The 22,536-nt window shown below is 37.1% G+C and overlaps 4 protein-coding genes across 8 annotated transcripts in view; all 4 read right to left on the bottom strand.

The window, feature by feature from the left end:
• LOC112094025 (F-box protein At5g07610-like) overlaps positions 1-1,047 on the bottom strand; it is a 1,224-nt gene extending 177 nt beyond the window's left edge. Inside the window, exon 1 of the mRNA XM_024173925.1 lies at positions 39-1,047. Coding sequence (XP_024029693.1) covers positions 39-1,044 — 1,006 coding nt within the window. The 5' untranslated portion in view covers positions 1,045-1,047. The remainder of the gene's footprint in view (positions 1-38) is intronic.
• A 2,094-nt stretch (positions 1,048-3,141) lies between these two features.
• On the bottom strand, positions 3,142-4,461 carry LOC21386953 (F-box protein At5g07610). The gene has a single exon (XM_010110804.1). The coding sequence runs from the start codon at positions 4,459-4,461 to the stop codon at positions 3,142-3,144; it is 1,320 nt and encodes a 439-aa protein (XP_010109106.1).
• A 2,692-nt stretch (positions 4,462-7,153) lies between these two features.
• Positions 7,154-10,910, bottom strand: LOC21386952 (ubiquinol-cytochrome-c reductase complex assembly factor 1). 5 transcript variants are annotated; one of them, XM_024173928.1, is made up of 9 exons: positions 10,760-10,910; positions 10,558-10,650; positions 10,243-10,429; positions 9,558-9,771; positions 9,037-9,203; positions 8,321-8,445; positions 8,118-8,178; positions 7,793-7,841; positions 7,154-7,471 (listed from the first exon to the last, which is right to left on the bottom strand). In XM_024173928.1, the coding sequence occupies exons 3-9, from the start codon at positions 10,417-10,419 to the stop codon at positions 7,395-7,397; spliced, it is 870 nt and encodes a 289-aa protein (XP_024029696.1). In that variant the 5' UTR covers positions 10,420-10,429; positions 10,558-10,650; positions 10,760-10,910; the 3' UTR covers positions 7,154-7,394. The 5 variants fall into 5 exon arrangements, with proteins under 5 accessions (XP_024029696.1, XP_024029697.1, XP_024029698.1 ...); XM_024173929.1 differs by lacking the exon at positions 10,558-10,650; XM_024173930.1 differs by lacking the exon at positions 10,558-10,650 and having other exon boundaries at positions 10,243-10,425.
• A 964-nt stretch (positions 10,911-11,874) lies between these two features.
• LOC21386951 (uncharacterized protein At3g06530) overlaps positions 11,875-22,536 on the bottom strand; it is a 19,047-nt gene continuing 8,385 nt past the window's right edge. Inside the window, exons 18-39 of the mRNA XM_010110802.2 lie at positions 22,217-22,369; positions 21,970-22,111; positions 21,566-21,699; positions 20,963-21,044; positions 20,717-20,879; positions 20,277-20,352; positions 19,924-20,097; positions 19,761-19,826; positions 19,525-19,629; positions 18,964-19,053; positions 18,347-18,558; positions 17,956-18,166; positions 17,684-17,866; positions 17,352-17,447; positions 17,181-17,248; positions 16,753-17,101; positions 16,391-16,606; positions 15,096-15,767; positions 14,591-15,000; positions 13,590-13,845; positions 13,027-13,197; positions 11,875-12,543 (exon numbers count right to left, since the gene is read on the bottom strand). Of these exons, the coding sequence (XP_010109104.1) occupies positions 12,313-12,543; positions 13,027-13,197; positions 13,590-13,845; positions 14,591-15,000; positions 15,096-15,767; positions 16,391-16,606; positions 16,753-17,101; positions 17,181-17,248; positions 17,352-17,447; positions 17,684-17,866; positions 17,956-18,166; positions 18,347-18,558; positions 18,964-19,053; positions 19,525-19,629; positions 19,761-19,826; positions 19,924-20,097; positions 20,277-20,352; positions 20,717-20,879; positions 20,963-21,044; positions 21,566-21,699; positions 21,970-22,111; positions 22,217-22,369 (4,260 nt within the window). The 3' untranslated portion in view covers positions 11,875-12,312. The remainder of the gene's footprint in view (positions 12,544-13,026; positions 13,198-13,589; positions 13,846-14,590; positions 15,001-15,095; positions 15,768-16,390; positions 16,607-16,752; positions 17,102-17,180; positions 17,249-17,351; positions 17,448-17,683; positions 17,867-17,955; positions 18,167-18,346; positions 18,559-18,963; positions 19,054-19,524; positions 19,630-19,760; positions 19,827-19,923; positions 20,098-20,276; positions 20,353-20,716; positions 20,880-20,962; positions 21,045-21,565; positions 21,700-21,969; positions 22,112-22,216; positions 22,370-22,536) is intronic.

Below are 22,536 nucleotides of genomic sequence, written 5' to 3'. Positions count from 1 at the left end.
AATGCCGAAAACCAAACACGAGTCCTCGTCAAGCTCACCCCGAACGACGCAAAGGACAGAGAAGAGATGGTATTGCATTTGCGAAGTCAGTTGGTCAAAGAGAGAGCTCGGAATCAACTCCGGGAACGCCGTCGAAACCCGAGAAAGGTCGACCCGGTACTTAACAAACCATCCAGAATAGTCCCGTTCCATTTCATACACGTTGAGGCGAACTTCTCCGGACTCGTGTATGTGATCGACGAAATGCAAATGGTCCCGGGACTCTCCGAAGTAGGCTAACATCCTATTGAGAGGGTCGAAATCATCCGGGACCGGAAGCATTGGTATTTCCCCGAGTCGCTCTTCGTCGACTTTGAAGTACAAAGAAGTCCCCGAAGGACAAAACCAATGAACAGCGCCGTTCCAGAAAACCCCGTCATTGAATTGAGTACTGAACTGCGCCGGGAAAGAGCCTAGGTTACTACAGAGTCTCCAAGGGCCGGTTTCAGACGAATAAATCTCGACCTGAAACTGACCCCGTTGAGCGTCGGAGTTCCTTACGCAGACAACTTTGTAATGGGGAGATTTTGAAGGATCAAAGGCTAGAGTTAAACCTTTTATAACAGCCCTGGAATTGCCTCTGGGAAATATCAGAGGAGGAAGTATTGTATACTGCTTTGTGGTGGGATTGTAAACATAATATTCTCTTCTCTCTCTATTAGGACTAGAAGCGCAACACAAAAGCAATCCGTTACACGAGTGGCAGATTCCGATTCCGGGCTTGTTGTCGACGAAGGTGAGAGACCGAAAAGGTGGGCGAGAGGGGTTGGAATTATGGCTAAGATCGATGAAGTTGTATTCGGGTCTTGCCCTTCCTGATTCTGAGTAAATGCGGAAGAAGATGGCCGAGGCAGAGGTGGGGAAACTAGGATTGCGGCGGCGAGAGAAGTTGGGGTCCGAAATGAGGGAGAGCCAGTGTTTGGAGACGGACTTGAACTTGATCAAGGACTTGATGGGCAGGTGGAGAAGAATTTCGTTAAGGAGGTCGTCGTTGTCGGCTATCATCTCCGCCGAGTATGATGGCGGAGAAGAGTTGGAGCTGGTGGCAGTGATGGCGTCTGGGGAGGCCCTTTTGGTTCTTTTGGTGGATGACATTTCGAACCATATGAAAGGAAATTGAATGGTGGTTTGTTTTAATTTGTTCACTTGCACTTATAAGCTAATGAGTTTTATGGATTTTACTGTCGTTTGTCATTTGGAAAAGTCTGATTGTGAAGTACGCCAACGTTATTAGATTCTAAAGCAAGCTTCGGTGTTGACCTTATGAATGAAAGTTGTTGGCATGTCAATAGAACTGAACAGGCTATTATATAGTTGATTCTTTCTTTTCTTTTTTTTATTTGAACACCCCCTTTTGTTTTTAAAGGCTTTCTGGTACATACAAATATCGAATATCCAACCATTCACTTTGAGTGCAATCCATTATTCAATCTTTCTAACATATTGAAGATGGTGTATACTTTTGTTTTGGAGATATTTTAGTCATGCATGTTGTTATTGTTTAGCTATGATTTATGAATATTCTTGTGTTTAACTATCCAGCATTGACTTTACTTAAAAAAGTATTCTGTGTTTTAAGTTATACGAGCTGAGTTTTATAATTGTAACAATTTAACTCTATAGAATTTTTTTTTTGTCAACTTTAAGAATCTCATAGCTAAACAATACAAGATAAGTAGTAAAATTGAGTTGGGAAGATATAAGAAAAGTTGTATTTGTAAATAAGATATAAGAAAGATGAAAACACAATAAGTCCACCAGTCATGCCTTTTTGTAACTCCAAATTATACCAATATGTGAAAGACTTATGGGTATTACATATGGAAGCAGCCGAAAAGCCTAAAAGATTCAATAATGTACTACAAGTCAGATTTGAGAAGATTAAAAATAAGTAGAGGATTAGACAACAAATATAACCAAAGCTTAGAAATATGAAAGTTAGATGGCATCGTTCGTTTCGCCCATTTGAGTTGAGAATTTGAGTTAAAAAGTGAATTCATATGAGAGATAATACGCAGAAGTTCCAGGTTTGCGCGCGCGGGGAGGAGATCGACCGGCAGACCCTAGAGTTTCACAGAATCTCTGTCGCGAAGAGAGGGAGGATGAGCGCAACGGCCATAGGGAAGCTCTGATGTGTACCCAAGGGGAAAATGAGTGTGGACGTCGGGGTGAGGTGTTTTCGTGGAGCAAAAAACCCTTGGGTTTGGCGAATGGTGCGGTGGATTAGGTGGGGCTGCTCACCAAGGAGTGGAAAGAGGGGGAATTCCTAACGGTGTATGGTACATAGACGGTTGGGATAGCAGAGGCATTCTTGAGGAGTTGCCGGTGAACGAGGAATGGGCGGCTTTCCATCGGCGGCAAGTAGAGTGCCCAATTTTTAGCGGCAACGACCCTGACGGCTAGGTGTTTCGTAGCAGTTCTTCTCCATTAAATTGATTACTTCCGGAATAGCTTTGGAGGGTGACACCTTATCTTGGTTCCAATGGTAGAATGGTCGCAGACCTTTTCACAGTTGGGCAGAATTCAAGATGTCGCTAAAAAAATTGAATTTAAATTTTTGTGAAAGAAAATACTATTGTAAATAACTTGAATTGTGATTCAAACTAACAAAATGAACGAAAAGTTTTAAAAAGCAAGCATAGACAATTTAGAAATAACATTTTAAAATGTTAAAAATATATGGATCAATTTATTAAATTGTTTTTTTTTATAATGAGTGAGGCACGTGTCTCTAATGGACCCTTAGTTATTTGCGTTACCATTTATTTCAAAAACCAAGAGAAAAGATCTAAATATGAGAAATAAAAAGGAACAATATTATAAAGTACCGCTAGTAATGATCGCACTACATAAAAATACTAATAAAAGGTAGATTTCACGGACATACGACCGGATACTTAATACTGGTAGTGGCCCCTACCAATTTTTCAACAAAAAGACTGATTTTCATTGCAACAATTGAAATTCAAAGGGGATATCAAAAAGACCACAAAGGTCAACTAAGCAATTAAGTTGCATATCACAGGCACAAACTACTTAACGACAATCTAAAAACCACAAAAAGACAAAACGAAACGAACTGAATATTAATCAGCGATAGCATCAAACAGGCGTGAGAGTCTCAACATACTGATAAGCGTCATCGGGCCACATCCCTATCACCGGGAACAACATCAACAACGAATGCCAATTCACATCAGACCCTTCTGGCCCAACATCATAGATCTTTTCGAAAACTTTGGTCTTGAACTTGTACCGTAAAAGTTCACCCGGTGTTTGCACCACCATGTACGACTCTTCCTCAGGCTCACACCGGACCACGCAAAGCACATACAACAAGAAGTCCTGCAAGCCGTCCAATCCCGAAACGTTTCTCCGAGTTGTCTGCGGAAACCCGGAGAGATCGACGAGGAACTTGACGAACCACCCGGAATAGTCCTCCGCCATCTCGTACACGTCGAAGCACGGCGGCGACGGCGACGGCGACTCGAGATCTTCAACGTGATCGATGAGATGCAGGTGTCCGTTGGACTCTCCAAAGTACCTGTATCTCTTAAAAAAGCACGGTCGGTTTACCGGACTCATTCGAATCTCTCTTATTTGCTCTTCGTCGAGTTTGAAGTAGTAAAAGATTCCCTGCAAGCTAATCCAGTGAATTGTGCCGTTCCAGTAGACGCCGCCGTCGAACCGGACACTCGACTGCTCGGTGTGGAACGATCCGCACGTAGAGAGCCTCCAACGCCGAGTCTCGGACGAGTAAATTTCGATCCAATGCTGATCGTTATTGTCTCTACTATTGCTGTCGCCGCAGACGCAGATGACTTCGTAGTAAGGAGATTTTGAGGGATCGAAGGCCAAACTGAAGCCTAAGACCTTGGCGGAAGATGAAATATTCCGAGGGAGTACGGAGTACCGCCTTGTGGCGGGGTTGTAAATGTAGCACTCTCTCGGCGAGGCCGGAGTTTGGAAGTAACTGCGTTTGAGAACTTTCGTGCACAGCAGTAGTCCGTTGGAAGACTGCAATATTCCGATGGCAGACTTCCCACCGTCGGTGAAAGTGAGACGTCCATTAGTGAAGGGAACTCCGGAGGAAATGGCAGAGCTCTCACCGCCGCTGAGATTGAAATAGTCGAATTCGGGAATGCCGTGAAGGTATGGCCGGGAGCGGCGTCGCAAGATGAGACCAGAAATTGATTGGTTGCAGTAAGCGGTTCGGTTACGGACGAAGTTGGTGCTGGTGATGTGAGAGAGCCAGGGTTTGGATACGGATTTGAACCGCATTAGGGACTTGATTGGAAGGCGAAGAAGGATTTCGTGAAGGATGTCTTCGTTTTGGGCTATTGCCTCTGCCGAGAGCAACGATGGTGAAGCGACGGTTGCGGCGGCATTCGGGGTGATTTTGGTTGTTTTAGCGGAGGACATTTTTGGACGAATTAGGGAGAGAGAAAAAGTTTATGTGGTGCTTCACTTGATATACTCTGAATCTTATCTTATAAGTCTGCAAGTGAGTTTATATAGCATTTACTTTAATCTTATTGAAGGAAGCTTGGATATTGAAAATTTATTTTATTTCATTTTTTCTTTTTCCCCTTTTTCTCTTTAATGAGGAATTTTAGGTGTCTACCTTAAAATGCATGCATATTGGTGATCTTTGTAATGGAAGAGATATGATAGCACACGCGCGGCTGACACAAGTATTCATTTTTTATTGTTGATTTTCAAAATGAGGTTTTTATTCATCAACGACTATCATTAGACACGCGTGTCACTCGCAAGTACTCTTAATTATAAAAGTGTAAATGAGAAATTTAGTAGGTAAATCCTTCTCTTTACCTTTTTGGATTCTCATTTATACAAAATCTCTATTGGCGTTGTGTTGATAATCAATAAAGGACCTGCCATTCTAGCTATCAATTAGTGAGATACTTAAGTTTTATTTAGGTTGTAAGCTGATATAGATGTTTATTTTCAGTTTTTTGCTAGAAAGATACTTGAGTTTTTGGATTTTCATTTATTTATTTATTTATTTATTTATTGCCAAGGGTTTATTTTTCGTTGTTGATTACCATTTACCAGATAGATAAAGCACATGTAATGACACCTAATATCACCTACAATGATCAATCCACACTCACATCACTTGCTAATGTCCTTTACAATAGAGTAGATTTGGAACTTCAATATATAGGTGATTCTTTTCCTCTCATGCTTCTTTTAGGCCATTTTTTGAAAGTGAAAGCAAATAGATAGAAAAGAAACTCATATAATTTAAGAGAGGAAAATAAAAAGAAAGTAACGATTTTTTTTATTGTGTTTGATATGGGTTCTAGCGATCTTCTATATTGAGAGCGAAGTATTATAAATCTCGAGTTACTTATTTGTTTATTTTTCTTCGATTCCATTGCTCTCAAACCTTGGTCGTAAAAGAATGGATGGAAATGCCTCAATATATATACATAAATGCACCTAAAACTGTTTTTTTTTTAGTTGGTGGATTGAATCTTTATTTTTTTTTTTTAAATTGACATTTTAGATCCTAATTGACGTCCATTACTTGACATCCGTTATTAATTTTACCAGATTACTAAAAATTGCTCAAATTAAAGTCACAAATGCTAAAATTTAAATTTAAGATCCAACTTGCAAATAACAACAAAATGAGAGATATGATAGCACACTCGAGATTGATACAAGTGTTCATTTTTAATCGTTGATTGTACGGTTCATAATGAGATTTTTACACATCAACAATTGAAGATAGATACGCGTGTTCCTCTCAACTCTCGAGTATTCTTAATTATAAAAGTTTAAATGGAAATTTTAGTGGGTGAATCCTTATCTCTACTTTTTTTATAGATTTTTTATTTATACAAAATCTCTTCTGGAGTTATATCAACTATAATCTAAATAGTGAGATACTTGAGTTTTATTTTACATAGTAAATTGATGTAGATCTTTATTTGTAGTTGTTGATTACAAGATACAGGTTTAATTTTTTTGATGAAAACCAGATAGATAGAATTTGTATAACGACAACTATATTACCTATAATGATGACATAAGGATGGCAAGATGGACACTCACATCATCTGCTAATTTCCTTTGCTATAGGACCAGAAAAAAATAAATAAATAAAAATCCCTTTGCTATAGGACCAGAAGAAAATAAATAAATAAAAATCCCTTTGCTATAGAGTATATTTGGGACTTCAATATTGGCGATTTTTTTTCTATCCTTTTACGGTTGTTTGGTGGGGGAATAAAGGAAAGTATAATTTTGCAATTTTCATACCTCCGCCAATGACACGTCAATTTTTTAATGGGAGGTGACAGTTAGGGTTAGAACGAAAAAAAAGAATTTATGAATTGTATTTAAATTTTTTAAAATTTTAAACTATTCTGTTTAAATTCATTATATTGCACTTTATCTAAATAATTATGTGACCAACATGTTATTAAAACCGTTAAAATTTTAACATCTCAATAACAAGAGTTCGAAAATTACAACGTACTGCAAACTCAAAGAGTTTTGTTCTAATGTGAGTGTAGAGCGCAAAGTGAAACAATTGCTACTCTTTCATGACTAATTTTAAAATTAAACATATATCGACGTATACTTTTCATTTTTCAATGTTGGAAACATACACGCATAGATATCAATCCACAGTTATAATCGATTGTTTCATATTTCCTTTTTTTTATTTTTTCCTACAAATGGGATTTGTCGGCTATTAAGTTGTATGCCAATACCTAAAAGATCCTCTCACATAGTCGTATTGGATGAAAAAAGGCGTGTATTGTGTTCAAATAGATTACACCCGCAAAAGTCAATTGACCTTGTAGAGAGAGTAGTGGACTTCTTCCCAATCCAGCAACAAAAGCTTTAGTGCCAGAACGCGGGAAATTTAACATCCATCGAAAATCTCCAGAAATACATCAATTCAATCCACAAAATCAGTCATAAAGATCTTGCAGTTGAAAGCAAGGGAAAGAAATGGAAACATGAAGACCTATAGTTATCACTTTATCATACCATCTTCAATTCAACATGAATTGCATAATTGGTGTCTTGACAGGAAAATAACAAATAATTAAGTAAATTGGAAGAATAAAAATTAACAAGTAAAGAACTCCACTTTGTGAAATTTATCCCATCATTACATGGTCAGACTATGAACGCTGAAAATTGGACCCGTACAAGACCCAGTATTTGAGAAACTAAAAGTATATCCCTTTTGAGGTGATAAAAGGGCTATAGAATTGGAATTTTCTTACAAGTGACAATATTATTTTTGTAGAAATGAAAAAAATAATAAAATAATAATATAAAATAAAATAAAAAGCAATGAACTCTTATCAATGCCCAACGGGTTTTGCTTCCTCTTGCTTCAATGGTGTAAACATGAAGTTCCCAGAAAACATAGCTACTTCATCTGCCCATTCAAATTTGACAATTTCATCAGAGTAAATTCTAGGGAACAGAAATAGTGTACGTAGACAATACGGTCATGGAAACTCTAATAGGAAGTCACTTGAACCATAAACACTTCTTCACAGGTAATGTAAGGATGGGCCTCATAATTTACAAGTTAAAATAGTTCAGTACTCAGCAAACTCAAGCCATCAACAAAGATGGGGCGCAAAGGTATGTAGAGAAAAACGGTAGTTAAGTCATTACTTTGGATTGACAAAATTACTAATTTTGGATATCTTTTATTATTTATATAAAAGAAAGGAAACAACAGCTTACTTACCTGTTAAAGACAGGCAACTAACTTCTCGACGGGTATACCTGGCCAATGCCTGCATGTGTATTAAGAGAGAGTGAGAAGTTTGCGGGTAAGAAATCAAAGATGATTTTATTTCCAAGATATGAAGTTTATCTCAAACTCTTTGTACTAGTGAATCCTTATTTTTTGTTAAATGCTAGACATGCAGGCAATTGGATTTTAGTTATTATGCGTTCATTTCAAAAGAAGAAGAGAAAAAGAATTCTAAACCCAATCTAGTTTGCTTATCAGACCTCATAATATCAATTTGTTGTTAATGACAGTGGTAAGAGCAAATATAAGAGCATGCCTGGACTGTTCGGGATGCAGCATCATCTGGCTTTGACGAACCATCATCCGAGAAAACATTCCTGCAATGCACACAAAAGCCAGTTCAGCAACAATTGATTTTCAATACAAGAAAACCAACCCATGCAATTAAGTTGCAAACTTCAATTTGGGATAAAAGTAAACTAGGAAGTTGGGCATGGGCCATTAAGATGAAGACTTCACCTCCATATCACATTCTGAAGCTCGTCAGGTTTAGCTTCTGGAAGCATGGCAGCATCATAAGCAACAATATTTCCATAGAATATCTTCTCCAAATCCTTCATCCATCTAGTCAATAGTAGGTTAACCTGCCACAATGTATTTCAATGATAAATCAACTGTATACATATGTGAAGCCTTTTGCACTAGCGCACCCTAAACTTATCGGTATTTAGCAACTTGGATCCCACTAACTTTCAATTCTAACATATAGGACCCAAAGTTTGAAAATCCGTTGCAATTGTGTTCCAATGGCCCACAATTTTTGCACAAATGCACCCGCAACATTTCATTGGTTGGCAAGTTGGACATTGAACTTTTCAATTTTGGCATTTGAGACCCTAATTGCCGACATTTTGAAATGATTGATTGAAATGATGTGCCAAGGATTGTCAAATTTAGGGACCTAAAAGCTAAATCAAAAGTTTTGGATCCAACTTACCAATGAGAAAAAGTTCAGGGTGCATTGGTGCAACTTACCCTTTACTTAATGCAAGCAATTATGACGGTTTCACTGTATCTCTGATATATTATGGTTCAAGCACACTCCACCACTCGATGATTTAGCCAAGTTATTTTAAAACTTCAATTGCCTCTAGAGACACGCCAGTGAGAGGTATCTTAAGACTAGACAAATCTTAAAGTGAAACACAGTAAGAAGTTAAGAACAGAGTACAAACCCCAGCTTTAGATACTCTGAGCTCCACATCGTGATTGTAAATATCATACAAGTACTGCCCAAACTCAACACCTGCTTTTCCCTCAGCCTTCAAGCGACGTAAGCAAAGCCACATGTGAAGGACAATTAAAGAGAATGTTGTTTTAAAGGTCTTCTCCAAGTTGAATACTGCAAGTGGAAGATCACGACAAAAACACAGCTCGTAAGTAACAAAGAAACAAGTTGAAAAATATGTACTGGCAAGGATGCATAAATAGAAAAAGCCTAGAATACGTTTTTGTTTTTTGAACTTTTATCACAAATGCTTGCTTTTTGATTTTTTGTAATTCTTTGATATTCATTAGGTCAGTAAAACTTGCATTTGGAGAATGGCGACCTTATTCTAAAAATAAGAATGGGATCCGTGGCTAAAGAATCTTTGGCCTCCTATAAATATACAACCAAAGTTTCCAAAATCATTTATGTACCAATTTAAATAGCAGGCTAAGATTCAATAACTAAAATTAATGTTCAAAAGTTCACCTTCATAAATTGTGGGTGAATCAACTTGAGAGGTGATCCGCATGTAAACCACATTTGCCCCTCTAATAGACTTGCTCTGTTTGCTATAAAACAGCAACAGCTTGAGCATAATATGCTTAAAGCCCTCGTATTTTGGCTCTTCAACTCTCAGCGGAGAAGACGGGTCCAAAGCCAATGAGCAGGGCTTGGACCAAAACATTTTATCCAAATTAACCTGTTGAACATTGGCATACCAATTCTCAGCAACAAGCTATACGGTAGCACAATCCATCATACCATTTATACATAATAAAATAGTAATATAACTCACAACTGTACATGCTAACACTTGGTCAAAACGTAACTTGGGAAAGTAATTTGCCCCAAAACATTCACCTAAACCCTAAACCCTGAAAGAAATAAGTAAGGTTCCGTTTGGTTCCTATACTTGAACCCATAACTCTCGAGTCTGCTACAGTATTTTTCACCTCACGAAAAATTTGAATTCAAAAATTTCTTCAGCCACAAAGTTCCCATCAATGAATCAGAACCACTGACTCGAAAGCGTGAACCTAACGGACCATAAAATTCAAGTGACAACAAATGATTCTTAAATGGAGAGCTCGGCGACGGAGAAATTTGACCGAAACGCCAAGGAGGGCCAGTGAATTCATAGAAACACAGAATAGGAAGCTCTGAATCCTACCGGTCTTTCGCTTGGAGAACTCCTTTCCGCGGTATCCGCCGTCGCTGGAGCCACGGCTGCTGAAGCCTTCTTATAGCTCTGCCGTGAAATCGCATAGAAATCATTCCTAAAGTTGAAGTTCTTCTGTGACCCAAGCCTTGATAAATGGGTATAAGCTCTGCTCCATCTTTGCAGCATTGTTAACTACCTATCCCATTCCAAAAAAATAAATTAAAAAACAAATAAAACCAACATTCCATAGATTAGTATTTGGAACTTCTTTTTTATTATTTCCAGTTCCGAAAACACAATTGGGTCTCTCAGACAAATTCACACCTCACTATTAAGCTTTCACACCAAAGATTGATACTAGCATATCGTTGCAAGAGAAAACCTAGAAGTCAATGTTTCCCTTCAAATTCCTATAATCTTTTGCCCCAGAAACCAAAAGCGGATCAAATCGATGTACGAAACTGAAAAGAAAAGGAAAAAATATAGACGAAAAACAGAAGAAGAAAACCACGAAAGAATTTGAAACCTTTTAACAGAAAGAATAGTGAGTCTTTCTCTGCTTTCACTGTGAAGGTCTCTAGGAGGTTATGGGATTCTGCTCCAAACGGCGAGTAAAGAGAACTCACAAGAAGTAAATCTAACGGCTAATACTGGTAGGGCGTGGCAGTCTGCGCTGCCCCATAGACAGTTCAACACATCAGTTTTATAGCCCGTTTGATTCATGAATTAGAATCATGAGATTAGAATTATTTTTAATTTACGTGTGTTTTTTGTGAGAGAAAATACTATAACAAACCATGAACCATAATCAGTTTTATAGCCCGTTTGATTCATGAATTAGAATCATGAGATTAGAACTATTTTTAATTTACGTGTGTTTTTTATGAGAGAAAATACTATAACAAACCATGAACCATGATTCGAATCAGAGAACAAATCCTTCAACCAAACGGGCTCTTAATCTCCAAGACCAGCAGTCGAAACTCGTTTTTTTTTTTTTTTTTTTTATAATCAATGTCGAAACTTGTTTTTTTTTTTTTAGAATCAAAGTCGAAACTCGTTTTCGTAAAGGCCCTTACATAAAGCTAACCCCCCCCAAAAAAAAAAAAAAAAAAAAAAAAGGCTAAACCTTTGTCTCTTTATTTTCCTTATTAATAAGTACATTTTAGTCAATTTTTTGGATCTTTTTTCATTTAATTCTTTTTAATCAATGTAAAAAATTCTTAAAAATAATCTCATTAATAATCTATATAACGAATATTTTAGACCGCCTGACGTGAACTCACGTCCTGTGACTCAAAGGAAAATTTTAAACCTGACCGGTCCTGTCTTAAAGGAGAGATGGTCGGCCCAACCTCACCCTAAGCTCAAAAAATTTAAGACCAGCCCAGCTCAAAACTTTATAAACTATGTTTAAAAAATCTTTAAAAATATGATGTTTGAACTAAACCGAACTCAAATTAACAATAACAGGTCGGGTCGGGTCACAGACGACGGACCCATTTAGCATGCCCCTCTAGGAGATAAAGAAATATACTCCTAAGAACTGTTCATTTTAGTGCTACTACCACAATAAATAAATTACTTGCACTTGATCACATCACTCTTGGTTGACAAGATTTGTATAGGAAAATTGCCTTGTTTTTTGTTGGTGGCTCTTCATTCTTATATTAATATGTAAATTAAAAAATAAATAAATAAATACCTAGGCGCAAAGGCCAAAATACAAAAACTCAACCTCCGGAATAAATACAATGCTCACCCACCCAAGCCAACTTTGATGCACACCATTTTCTTTCTGCGTTTCAACAGTCTATGCTTAGTATCACATCAAGCAGCCATTAATTCGCAGTTTCTTTTTTTGTGGAAATCGCCTCCATTGCCCTTCCATGAGGGAAAATGAGCTAGAAAATAACAGGAAGCAAGAAATTGAAACAAAAATACAGTTACACTAGAAAGACCCTATCATGCTGGTATACCCCAAGAAACCACGTGTCATTCCATGCCTTTCAGCTAGAAAAATTTGAAAGGCAACACGGCCATCCACCAAAACTCAAAATTGGAAGGCCTAGTATGTCATCACAGGTACTGCCGTAGACTTTCACCGCTCATTGATTCCATTTCCTTGAGAATCTCCTGTGCAAGGGATTTAACTGAAGGCTCCACGTCCTCGAGCAGTTCACCGAGGAAGGGGATGGTTTCAGCCAGGAAAACTAGATATTCTTCTCTCAAATGTTCAAGCAGATACTTGACAATTCTTAGGCCCAGAATGCGAGCCCGTACCTTTTCACTTCGGGTTTGCATCAGCACCTTCATTGAGAACATAAAATTGAAATGATGTATAAGCAAACCATTAAGAAAACCGCTACCAAATTTTTAAACCGTCTCGAGAAAGCATCAAACAGGAAGCACATTGTTTTTTGGTGGAGAAACAAGATATTGAAGCAGCAATGTCATCAACACGGACCTCAATAAGAGCCTTAGCAAGACCCAAAAAAGCAAAAAACAAAAAAAAAAAACAGGAATCCAACAAGTCAAGAGAAAACTTGACAGGTTGTGATCATTCGAAAAAATAGGGCCTATCCCGTAAATGTTCATCGAAACGAGTGCAAGGAATATATGAGTAGAGAGGTTGATATCAGGGGAAGAATGCAATCAGTGGCTAGTAGGACTAATTCAAAAGGGCAGGTAATTGCTACTTGCCTTCAGACTTGCAATCAAGTCGACGATTATCATAAAACTCAAAAAAAGGGAATTAAAACTAATGTAAACAAGTAAAGATCCCAAGAGTACCTCATGATTCAAGGGTTTCCATAATAGGTCAGATCCTGCAGTCACTGCCATTTGTCCTATGCAAATGGCCAACAAATCATCAACTTCCTTTACTGATGGAAGGTTCGGATGTTCCTCGAGAGAAATTGGGGGTTCTATAGAAAGCTGTGAAACAATGGGTTTCAAAAGAACCTGCCCAAAAAAAAAAAAGGAAAAGGAATCGAATCAATAAAGAAAACAACCACCAGGAAACACAATGATACAATAAAACGAGGATAATTTACTAATAGGTAAAGAAACAATAAAAAGGCATCACACACTAGAACCAATTTGGTTACTGAAGTAAATCCAGAACGAGAGATGCTAGCAACATCCATTTAAATATATGAAAATATATATATATATATATATACATGTATTAAGCATATACATAACTCAAAGCAACACCCCAGAAAGCTGACTCCAAGTATGCACAATGCCTCATAAGCAAACTTTCTGACAGGTGCGTGGAACAAAAATGTGACTGCTATATGCTTATTAGCATTAAATATACAAGACTTCAGGAGAAAAGCGCAGACATTAACCTCAAAATTTGAAGAATCGAGGAACGTCAGGTTTCCAGTATCATAGAGAAAACATTTATGCAAAGATGATAAAACCAATGCTCTCAGCTGCCAGCTTCCAAGTGACAAACGATTTTCTTCTGATGTATTTGATCCTTCTAGAATCTTGGCTTTTTTCTTCTTTCGTGTTAAACCAGATGTCTTTGCATCACCAGAAGTAGTAAGATGACGGACACAGCCTTCAAGCACGTACTTAAAGTATGGAACAAACAGAGACCTGTATTTTCAAATAATACCCGGTTGGTTATGTCAGGAAACATAGGCACAAAATGTTTCTATGGCATCTTCATTGAAGGTAAAAATTCAAGAACTCAGAACAAAGAATGTTATCTCGTACCATTGGAAGGACGTAGAGTTTCACAAACCAATTTCAAGAACGATAGGTAAAGTACTAGTAGAGAAACTATAATAGTAGTCTTAAAATGCTTGGATGACTGACAATTTTCTCGAGAGTAATAAAGAAAATGCAAAAACTCTAAAGTGCAGTAGAACTAATAATAATTATTCCAACAATAAATCCCGAACACATATTTTGCAAAATAAAAATAGGAATCACACTATCCTAGGTAAACTATTACTGGGGCACCGGAAGACCGCATTGTAGCATAATCTGAACGTAATACTTGGAGATCATTGCAATAAAATTGAATGTAAATTTTAATCTCAGGAGCTCCACTAAGAGGATGATCAATTCAAGTAAAAAACTAAAAGTGATACGATATACATATGCAAGGCAAAGCTATTTGCCTGGTAACTGGTAACTATAATCAATATGAAACTTTAACCTTAATGATAAAATCAGAGGTCACATCAAGGAGTCAAAACTGGCTATGAAAAGTCAATTTGTAAAAATACATGCAGAAAGAAATAGCTTGAAAGAAACAAGAAAAATAAAGCCAATAAACAATAAAAGTAAAGCACACGCTGACAACTTAAAACACATCGAGGTAGAAGTGACTCACCTATGGTTATCAGCAAGTTTATCAACCAAACTATAGAACGTTATTGCCCTGTCTATATTAGTGCTTCCTGTGTGTGAACCATCTTCAACATCTGACTCTGCCCATTCAATGCTCCTTATGAAAAGGGGCTTAAACATCGTCTCTGTGAGTTTCATTGTCAGGGCAATAACTGTAGTGATGACACTTTTTTCTACAACATCAATATAATGAAGTGAAACAGGTCTTTGACGGCGTAAATCGAGAGCAAGCAAGCACAGGTCAAAAATCTTTGCGTGATAACCACCAACAGACGGTCTATCCATTATACCAATCAAGTTTGCCAACATTCCAAAATACACAGTCAAACTCGAGTCCCCAGACAAAACAGTGTTTGAGTAAATTTTCAGCAAAGGTGACAAAGCAAGTCGAACCTGGAAAATTTAACAAAAGTGGAAATGACAATGAGAAACAATGCAGGAGAAATAGTTTCAGGAAGTCAAATGTCCAAGTTTTCTACTGGGCTTACAGGGATTTTTTCTGTTATGAGTCTTCGTACTGTATCAGCCTTCGATTTGACCTTTTGATCAGATCCCGGCGCATAATCGGCATTAAGCACCATGACTGTTATTATATCTCCAAGATATGGATTTAGGAATCCCCCGAGCTTGTCAACAACAGCCTCAAGCACAACAAGAACAGACAAAACAATGGATTCCTTTGTAGTTGATGAGGCAACAGGTGTATCATCAGTGATCTTTACAGCTTTTATATCTGAACATAGAGAGACTTCACGGGATATCTTAATCACATTATCCATTATACAAGGAAGCTTAGCCAGCGCCCTTGGCCCAAGAACATTGACCAAAGCACCAGTTGTACGAAGACAGCCAGAAGAGACTGCTAAGTTGTCTGAACTAATATATTTTGTAACAGATGCCAGACATTCAATGAAGATAGAATAATCAAAAGGAAACCTGTTGGCAAGAACTTCTAGAGCTGAAATGGCTGCCAGTTTCAAAGAATCTGAAACACCAGCAGAATCATCAACTATCTTAACAATTTCAAGACACAATTTCTGGAAAGACTTCAGAGCAGTATCGTCCATATGCTTCCATTGACTATTCAAACTTCTTCTCTCCTTATGCCTTGATTTGACTGTGTCTAGCTCCCTTACCATTTCACATAACAGTCCAATAGCCTGCATAAAAGTTTAAGTCAGTTAGGAGGACCTGCCTTTTACTTAAATGTGGGGAATGGCAAGCATAAACAATGAAAACTATGGAACCAATGCCTGGAAGACTAATACCTATACCCTGACGTGATAGCAATCTGGATGCAGGACTGTTACTATTCACTACATCAGGGTACTGCTTTGTTAAAGTTGAATCTAAGAGAAATAAATTTACCTCTTTGCTTCATACACTTTACATGTTCCACATTTCAACAGATTTATTATTCTTTTTTTTTCTTTTTTTTTTTTTTGCAGTTTTGCTATATTCAATTTTAATTTTCTGAGATGAATGGAAGGATGAATATCAATCACTTTATTATTTCACTCTTGGGTACTCATGGCTCAATAGCTTATCTACACTCAACAGAGAATTCCGACCAAAAAAAAACAAACAGAAAAGGAACAATGTTGGACCAACCAAAACCTTTCTTCCATCGAAAATGAAGACAGAAATCAGAAACAAGTTCAGTACCAAACAGCTCTAGATAATTACTTCATTTAGTGGTATAGGCATTAGATATTTTATCCTCTAGCAAATAGTTAACAGCTTATAAATCCCACTGAGCATCTCCTGCACATTCAGTAAGTACCTTTTTCCCCAAATTTTTATCTGCATGGCGTAGCAATCGAATTATGCCCTCAAAGTATGCTGCTGGAATCATGAATGAAGTAATAGTCCTCAAGACAGCATGCATGCAGTCCCTCAACTCTTCCCTCAAAACAACAGGGATAGACATTTGCTTCCTTCTTGCGTCCACAAGTTGTAATAAAATGCCAATCTGCTCCATAAGATCTTCAAGCAAACTCTGTAAAATTAAAGCAAGCACGAGTCATTACACAAGCATTCACTAAAAAACCCATTAGCAACCACTGTATGAATAGCAGCTTAAGACCAATAATCCTTAACATAGACAAGGAAATAAAAGTTCCACTTTCTATACAAATTCTCCACCTGAATTTTTTCCAAATCTTCTTCTGATTCTAACTTCAACGTGAACTCAGGATCTTGCAATTTGTGCTGAGTGAACTGGAATGCAAACAGCAACTCCACGAACAGCTCTTGGCACATATTACCCACTCCTACTTGTCGAAGAAGCATAACAAGAGAGGGAAGCCATATCAAGGATGGATATTGCTCACATATTTGCACTGCAAAGGCATACTCCCACTCCCTCTTTTTGGAAGTTATGAAGCTGTCTGCAGCATTCTTATTATCAAAGGAATATGACTCCTTCCTTGAAACTAATGACCGGAAAAGGAGAACAAGCAATGAAGCCAAGCTATCAGACTCTCCCAACGTCCTGTGCAAAGACATGTGTTAATCAGCAAGAACCTGAAAAGGCAGCCTATATATAACAATCCAACACAAGAAAAATGTACCTTAGTAAGTATACTACTATCGACAGCCTTCTATGCTCAGCAATTTCAGGCAACACATTCATAAAAATCTACAGCTCAAAAAAGATAATCAGCACAATGGTTTACTAACAAATATCCCAATTGGTAAACAAGAAGCTGCTCACCACCAAAAACTAAAGAAGACTGAAATACCTGGAGAAGTGAGTCCATATTTTTTGTCCTTTGCAGCCAACATGGAACAACCGTGGATATAAGATCCTTAAACACATGCTCTGAATGGCGGTCAATCTACAACAGACAAAAACTTCAAATGATAATCAAAATCATTGAAAATTATATACAGTTTAAAAATTCAACTTGAACGAAGAATACCTAATAAAAATTCTCCCAATATCACAAACTCTAATTCATTTTATCCAAATTCAGTTGCCACAAATAGACTCAAGAAGATACATCACATTTTTGTTAATTGATACACCATAATATTATTAGTTTTACTAAAGCAAAGGGATATATCCACAGACCTGTGTGACTGCTGATTCCCCTATAACAGTAAAAATGTCCTCTATGTGCTCCAAAACTTTCTGAGGAGTGATCTTTGCAATAGCAGAAATCAGTGAAAATACATGATTCCGAGTAACCCCATCCTTCAGGGAACGGGCACACTCAACGAGTAGCTTTATGTTTATCTCATTTACTATGTCTTCCTGCAATACAAGGATAGGTAGTAAGGGCTTTACTAAATAAGATCTCCCAAAAAGAAAACAAAGACCTAAAAATAACATCAGTAACATACCTTTAGTGGCAGCTGATTCATGAGCGAAGTGCCAATATCTTTCAGGATTAATAGCAGTCTTTGTTGTATATCACACACTGTTGTGGCAATCACCTGAGAAACATCAGATGGAACTTCGGGCAACTTTTCATCAACAACAAGGATACTCTGAACCCACTCATCCGAAAAAGTTTTGCCAACAAGCTTAAATAAAGGCCCCACGAGCAAATCTCTAAACCACCAAGTCAAACACAAGTAGCATTAGAAAATATGAACTCTCTTTACAACTGATGGAATGTCAAAACAAAAGTTCCTTATACTAATGAAGTAGAAGATAAATAACTAGATCCTTTTCAAAAAAAAAAAAAAAAAAAAAAAGAAAAGAGATAACTGGACATCAAAAGAAGCAAACCTGTTAACTATGTCCTTCTTCAACAGCAAAACATCAAGAAGGGAGCTAAGAAAAGAGATTGCATTTTCTCCTAAATGAATTCCAACATGAGGCAGATTGGACTTCTGATTCTCAGTTAATTTCCTTTTTTTCTTAGCATATGCTGAAGTAATCACAGAACTTCCACTCTTGAAAATGTGATCAAGTGTACGAACAACAGTGAAGCAAGTAATCTGATACATTTAAAGGTGTCAGAACAGTTTGCATTGGTTTGGAAACTGCTGAAAAACTACTAAGAACGAAATAATTATCTCCATAGGGTATCCTGATCACACAACTGCTAAAGTTTTAGTGGATCTTGAAGTGCAATTTATAATTATTTCTTGAGCAACATTTTTCCTATGTGTCTGTAAGCCTGATATAGTCATAGGCCCATTTCCTATTGACTTCTAAGGCCTCTAGTTCTCTTGGTTATTGGACCTTGTTTTAGTGATTTCTCCCATATTTTCCTCAACGAAATAATTTTGTTGTGGGGGTTATGCATGAATTAAGACCACTGTCTACCAGCTTAACCTTCTAGAACAACCAGTTACTCGAACATATACTGACGATAAAGAATGAAAAGGAGAAGAACAAACATTTAAGCGCAGCAAGGCCTCCCTGGCAGCATTTTGTATATCACCATGAGCATTCCGAAACAAAGCCACCAGTTCACGAAACAGAACTTCCTGCTTACGCAAAAGCAAATACCATCTTAGCACATCAGGCCACAAGCTCATCAGAAAGCGTAAGCAGACTAAAGAAAATGAAAGTTTCTTTTAATAGCACAATGGTCATGTTCATTATGATATTTTATTTTCATATTCTATTTGCAATTGATCATATTTCATTTTCATCTTTCTTTATAGTAGACATTCAAATAGCATGTTGCCTATCTATTTATCATTATTCTTTCTCCTCACTATTTAAGTATTATATTCAGCATCAAAAGTGCTGTTTTTTTTCCTTTTCCAAACATTTAGGAAAACTGGAAAATAATCAAACTGTCTTTCCTTTCAGCCAAAGAAAGCCATGTTAGCGCGAAAGATAAACTCAGCCACACGAAAGGCCCACGCATCAAGCTAACATGTAAAGCTCACTCGTATTATTTTACAACAAGAACATCATTTGCAATCCACATCATGTAAACATAAAGTAACCTGAATTTCATTCTTCAACCCTCTGTAGATTTGATCATTAAGATTCTGCAAGACGGTTACACACGGCCGTACAACAGCTGGGTCTTCTACAGGCATGCCCTCCAACTGGAAGAGTAACAGTCCAAAAAATACGAGTCAGAGATACAAATCTTTGCAGTTAAGATCTTGAAGGGCAGAAAAGGAATTCTTCTTTTTTTCAACCCAAATGCACAATCTGATTCTGTACAATTTCATACCTGCAAAGCCTTCAATAAATGATCTTCGAACACTTGGCCATCAGGTGAAGGGGGCGTAGCACAGCTCTAGAAAAGGCAGAGGACAACGGATTATCAGTAAGCAGTGGAATATGACACTATAATCTATGCATAAAGCAACTATTAGAGAGATCTATGAACTTACCTCTAGAAGAAAGCATAAGATCTCAACCTCCATGTTTGACAACTTTTGGGTGGGCGTACTGGGTTCACAGTAATATTGACTGCGTCTTCTCAAAAGCTGACATAAGAGTAACTCGATTTCTTTCACACATATAATAGCACTACCTGCTCCTTTGAGCAAAGATAGAATCATAAGCTGCCAAAACAGAGCCCACATCACTTTCTTCGCAAAATATTTTATACTTCATAAGATTGGTCAAGAGAAAGGCCCATGGTAAAATATATCTATCCCAATAACTAATAGCACGAAAAATCAACTTGCAACTAGAAACAAAGAGCAAATTGAAGAGAAGAGCAGATCATCATTGAGCGGACCTTTGCATAATCAGAGAGCTTTAGAGCAGAACCCAATATAAAAGCAAGAATCTTTTCCCTCGTTGGTTGATCAAACCTGAACAAGAGACGGAAGAGAATTATTGTACATGAAAGTCCAGATGGCGAACTTTCTGGAGAAATTTTAGATTCTTCATTTTTTCAGTGCACTTAGAAAAAAACAAAAAACAAAAACAAAAACACTTAATACCCCACTTACAAAAATTTTGTCAGGTTGGTATAAGAGAAAATATGGACTAAGCTAAAACAAAGGTAGAAAAATATGACAGCTCATAAAACTGGCGATCTCATGATTTTCCGTTGTAGTATCAGCAACATGTAGTGGTAACAAATGTCTCGATTTGATTAAAAAAAAGACGCAAAGATGATATATTCCTATGGCTATACATGTAAAAAGAGGTAACTAACAACAATACAAGTACCTTTGCTCAACATTCTTTGGCACCAGCAAGCTATGGCAGGAGGAACTCAGTAAAGACGCCAGAAGTGAACAAAGAAATTTTCTGTCAGACAAGATTAGCCTTTTTTGTTGAACTATCAAGTCCAAAAGTTCATCAAGAAAATGACTCCATATTGCTTGGTTTCCTGGAAGTTTAAAAAATTATTCAAAACATACGAATACGGAAGAAAAAAAAAAGCAAAGAAACATGCATTTTAATAAAGAATACCATTTTTCTTGCTAGAAGAGTCAATACGAGCCCAGATTGCACGTAGCCCTTCAATACAGTTCATGGCTGCTGTTCTTACGTCCTATAATGAGAGAAAAAATCACAGAAAGATCCCACATAATAGAGCGAAAAATTCATTCTTTGTCCAATCCTTTTATTATTGAAAGGAAAAAAATATTATTCACCCGCCCCTCATACTCTTAATGCATCAACTTAGTCCAACTCATTTGGATGCGTGATAGAAACTCATTTCATTTACACAAAAAGGGTTTTCAGTTTAGCCACTGGTCGGACGTGTTTAGTTTTTGATGCCTACTGTTCCTTTCTTGAGCAAAACAAGGCACAAGTACCGATTATAATTGAGGATAAGCATTTGCAATGCTATCAATGAAGAAGTGCATATGCTTTATATCCATGCATGCCAACAAAAAAAATGATCTTATTATTAAAAAAATAAAAATGAACAATCACCCACATGCACTCTTTTTCCAGCTGGAATCACAGTGCATACTTGAGAAGTTAAATATCAATAATCCTTCATTAAGTCAAAATCCGCAAAAGCACAGCCAGTAGTGCAGACAATAAAAAACACCACACAAATACCTGGTCATAACTAGCCAAAGGGACAAGAATTGAGGGGAACTCCGCAAAAGGTTGAACCTGCAATCTTACTTCTGACTCAAAACAAAGATGTGCAAAACAGTGAAGACTCTCGACTTGAACAGCAGTAGGAACATCTGAAAAATAGAATGGACAGCCTAAGTTTATTGTATAAATGGGTCGGATCAAACAATAAATAATTAAATGAGCAGTAGAAATGCACAAACAGAAATCATTCAAAGACTCCTTTTTCCTACTCTCAACAAAATGAATTTTTTTTATAAGAAACGAAAGAATTATCTACTCATAAAAAAAATAAAACATTGAAAACAGAATAAACTTCAGAAGAAGGGGCAGAAAAGAAGAATATCATCTACGACACTTGAAACAAAAGTCACTGTAAGAACCTTGTTGCGTGAAAAACTTGTCCAAAAAATGGAAAGGAGATTTCTTGCACTTTGTGACAAGGTAGAGACGGTGTTCCTTGAAAACGTGATTAAACCGAGAGATCGAGAAAAAGACAAATAGGTCCTCGAGCCAGCTAAACCCCTGCAAATAGTAATACATGTGCAATATCTTTGAGAAGTCAATAACATGACTACATCCAACCCCAAAGAAAGAAGAAACCAGAAAGTGGGAAATACTATCACTAACCCGTGAGACTTCTACAGGCACTGATAGTTTAGATGTCTCTAGTAATCTCCAAAATGCACAAATTAGAATATTTGCATTCAATGCTTTAACATCAAAATCAGATAGCCGATTAACGAATGTTCCACAATCCCAAGTTAGCATTTCTACCTTGAACTGCAAAAATAGAAGAGGAAGACATGAGAACAAATAAGTCATGCAGTAAGGCCTATCGACACTAATGTTTGATAAGTTTTGCTAGCTTATGCATTTTATCAAACCTTTTCTCCTGCTGGAAAAGAAAAAATGCCAACTCCATAAAAGTTCTTAACGTTTCACTCTTT

Source organism: Morus notabilis, unplaced genomic scaffold (genome assembly GCF_000414095.1).
Source record: "Morus notabilis unplaced genomic scaffold, ASM41409v2 Scaffold2295, whole genome shotgun sequence".
NCBI lineage: Eukaryota > Viridiplantae > Streptophyta > Magnoliopsida > Rosales > Moraceae > Morus > Morus notabilis.
Note: the sequence above shows the minus strand (reverse complement) of the source record. Positions and strands in the feature narration are given on the sequence as shown.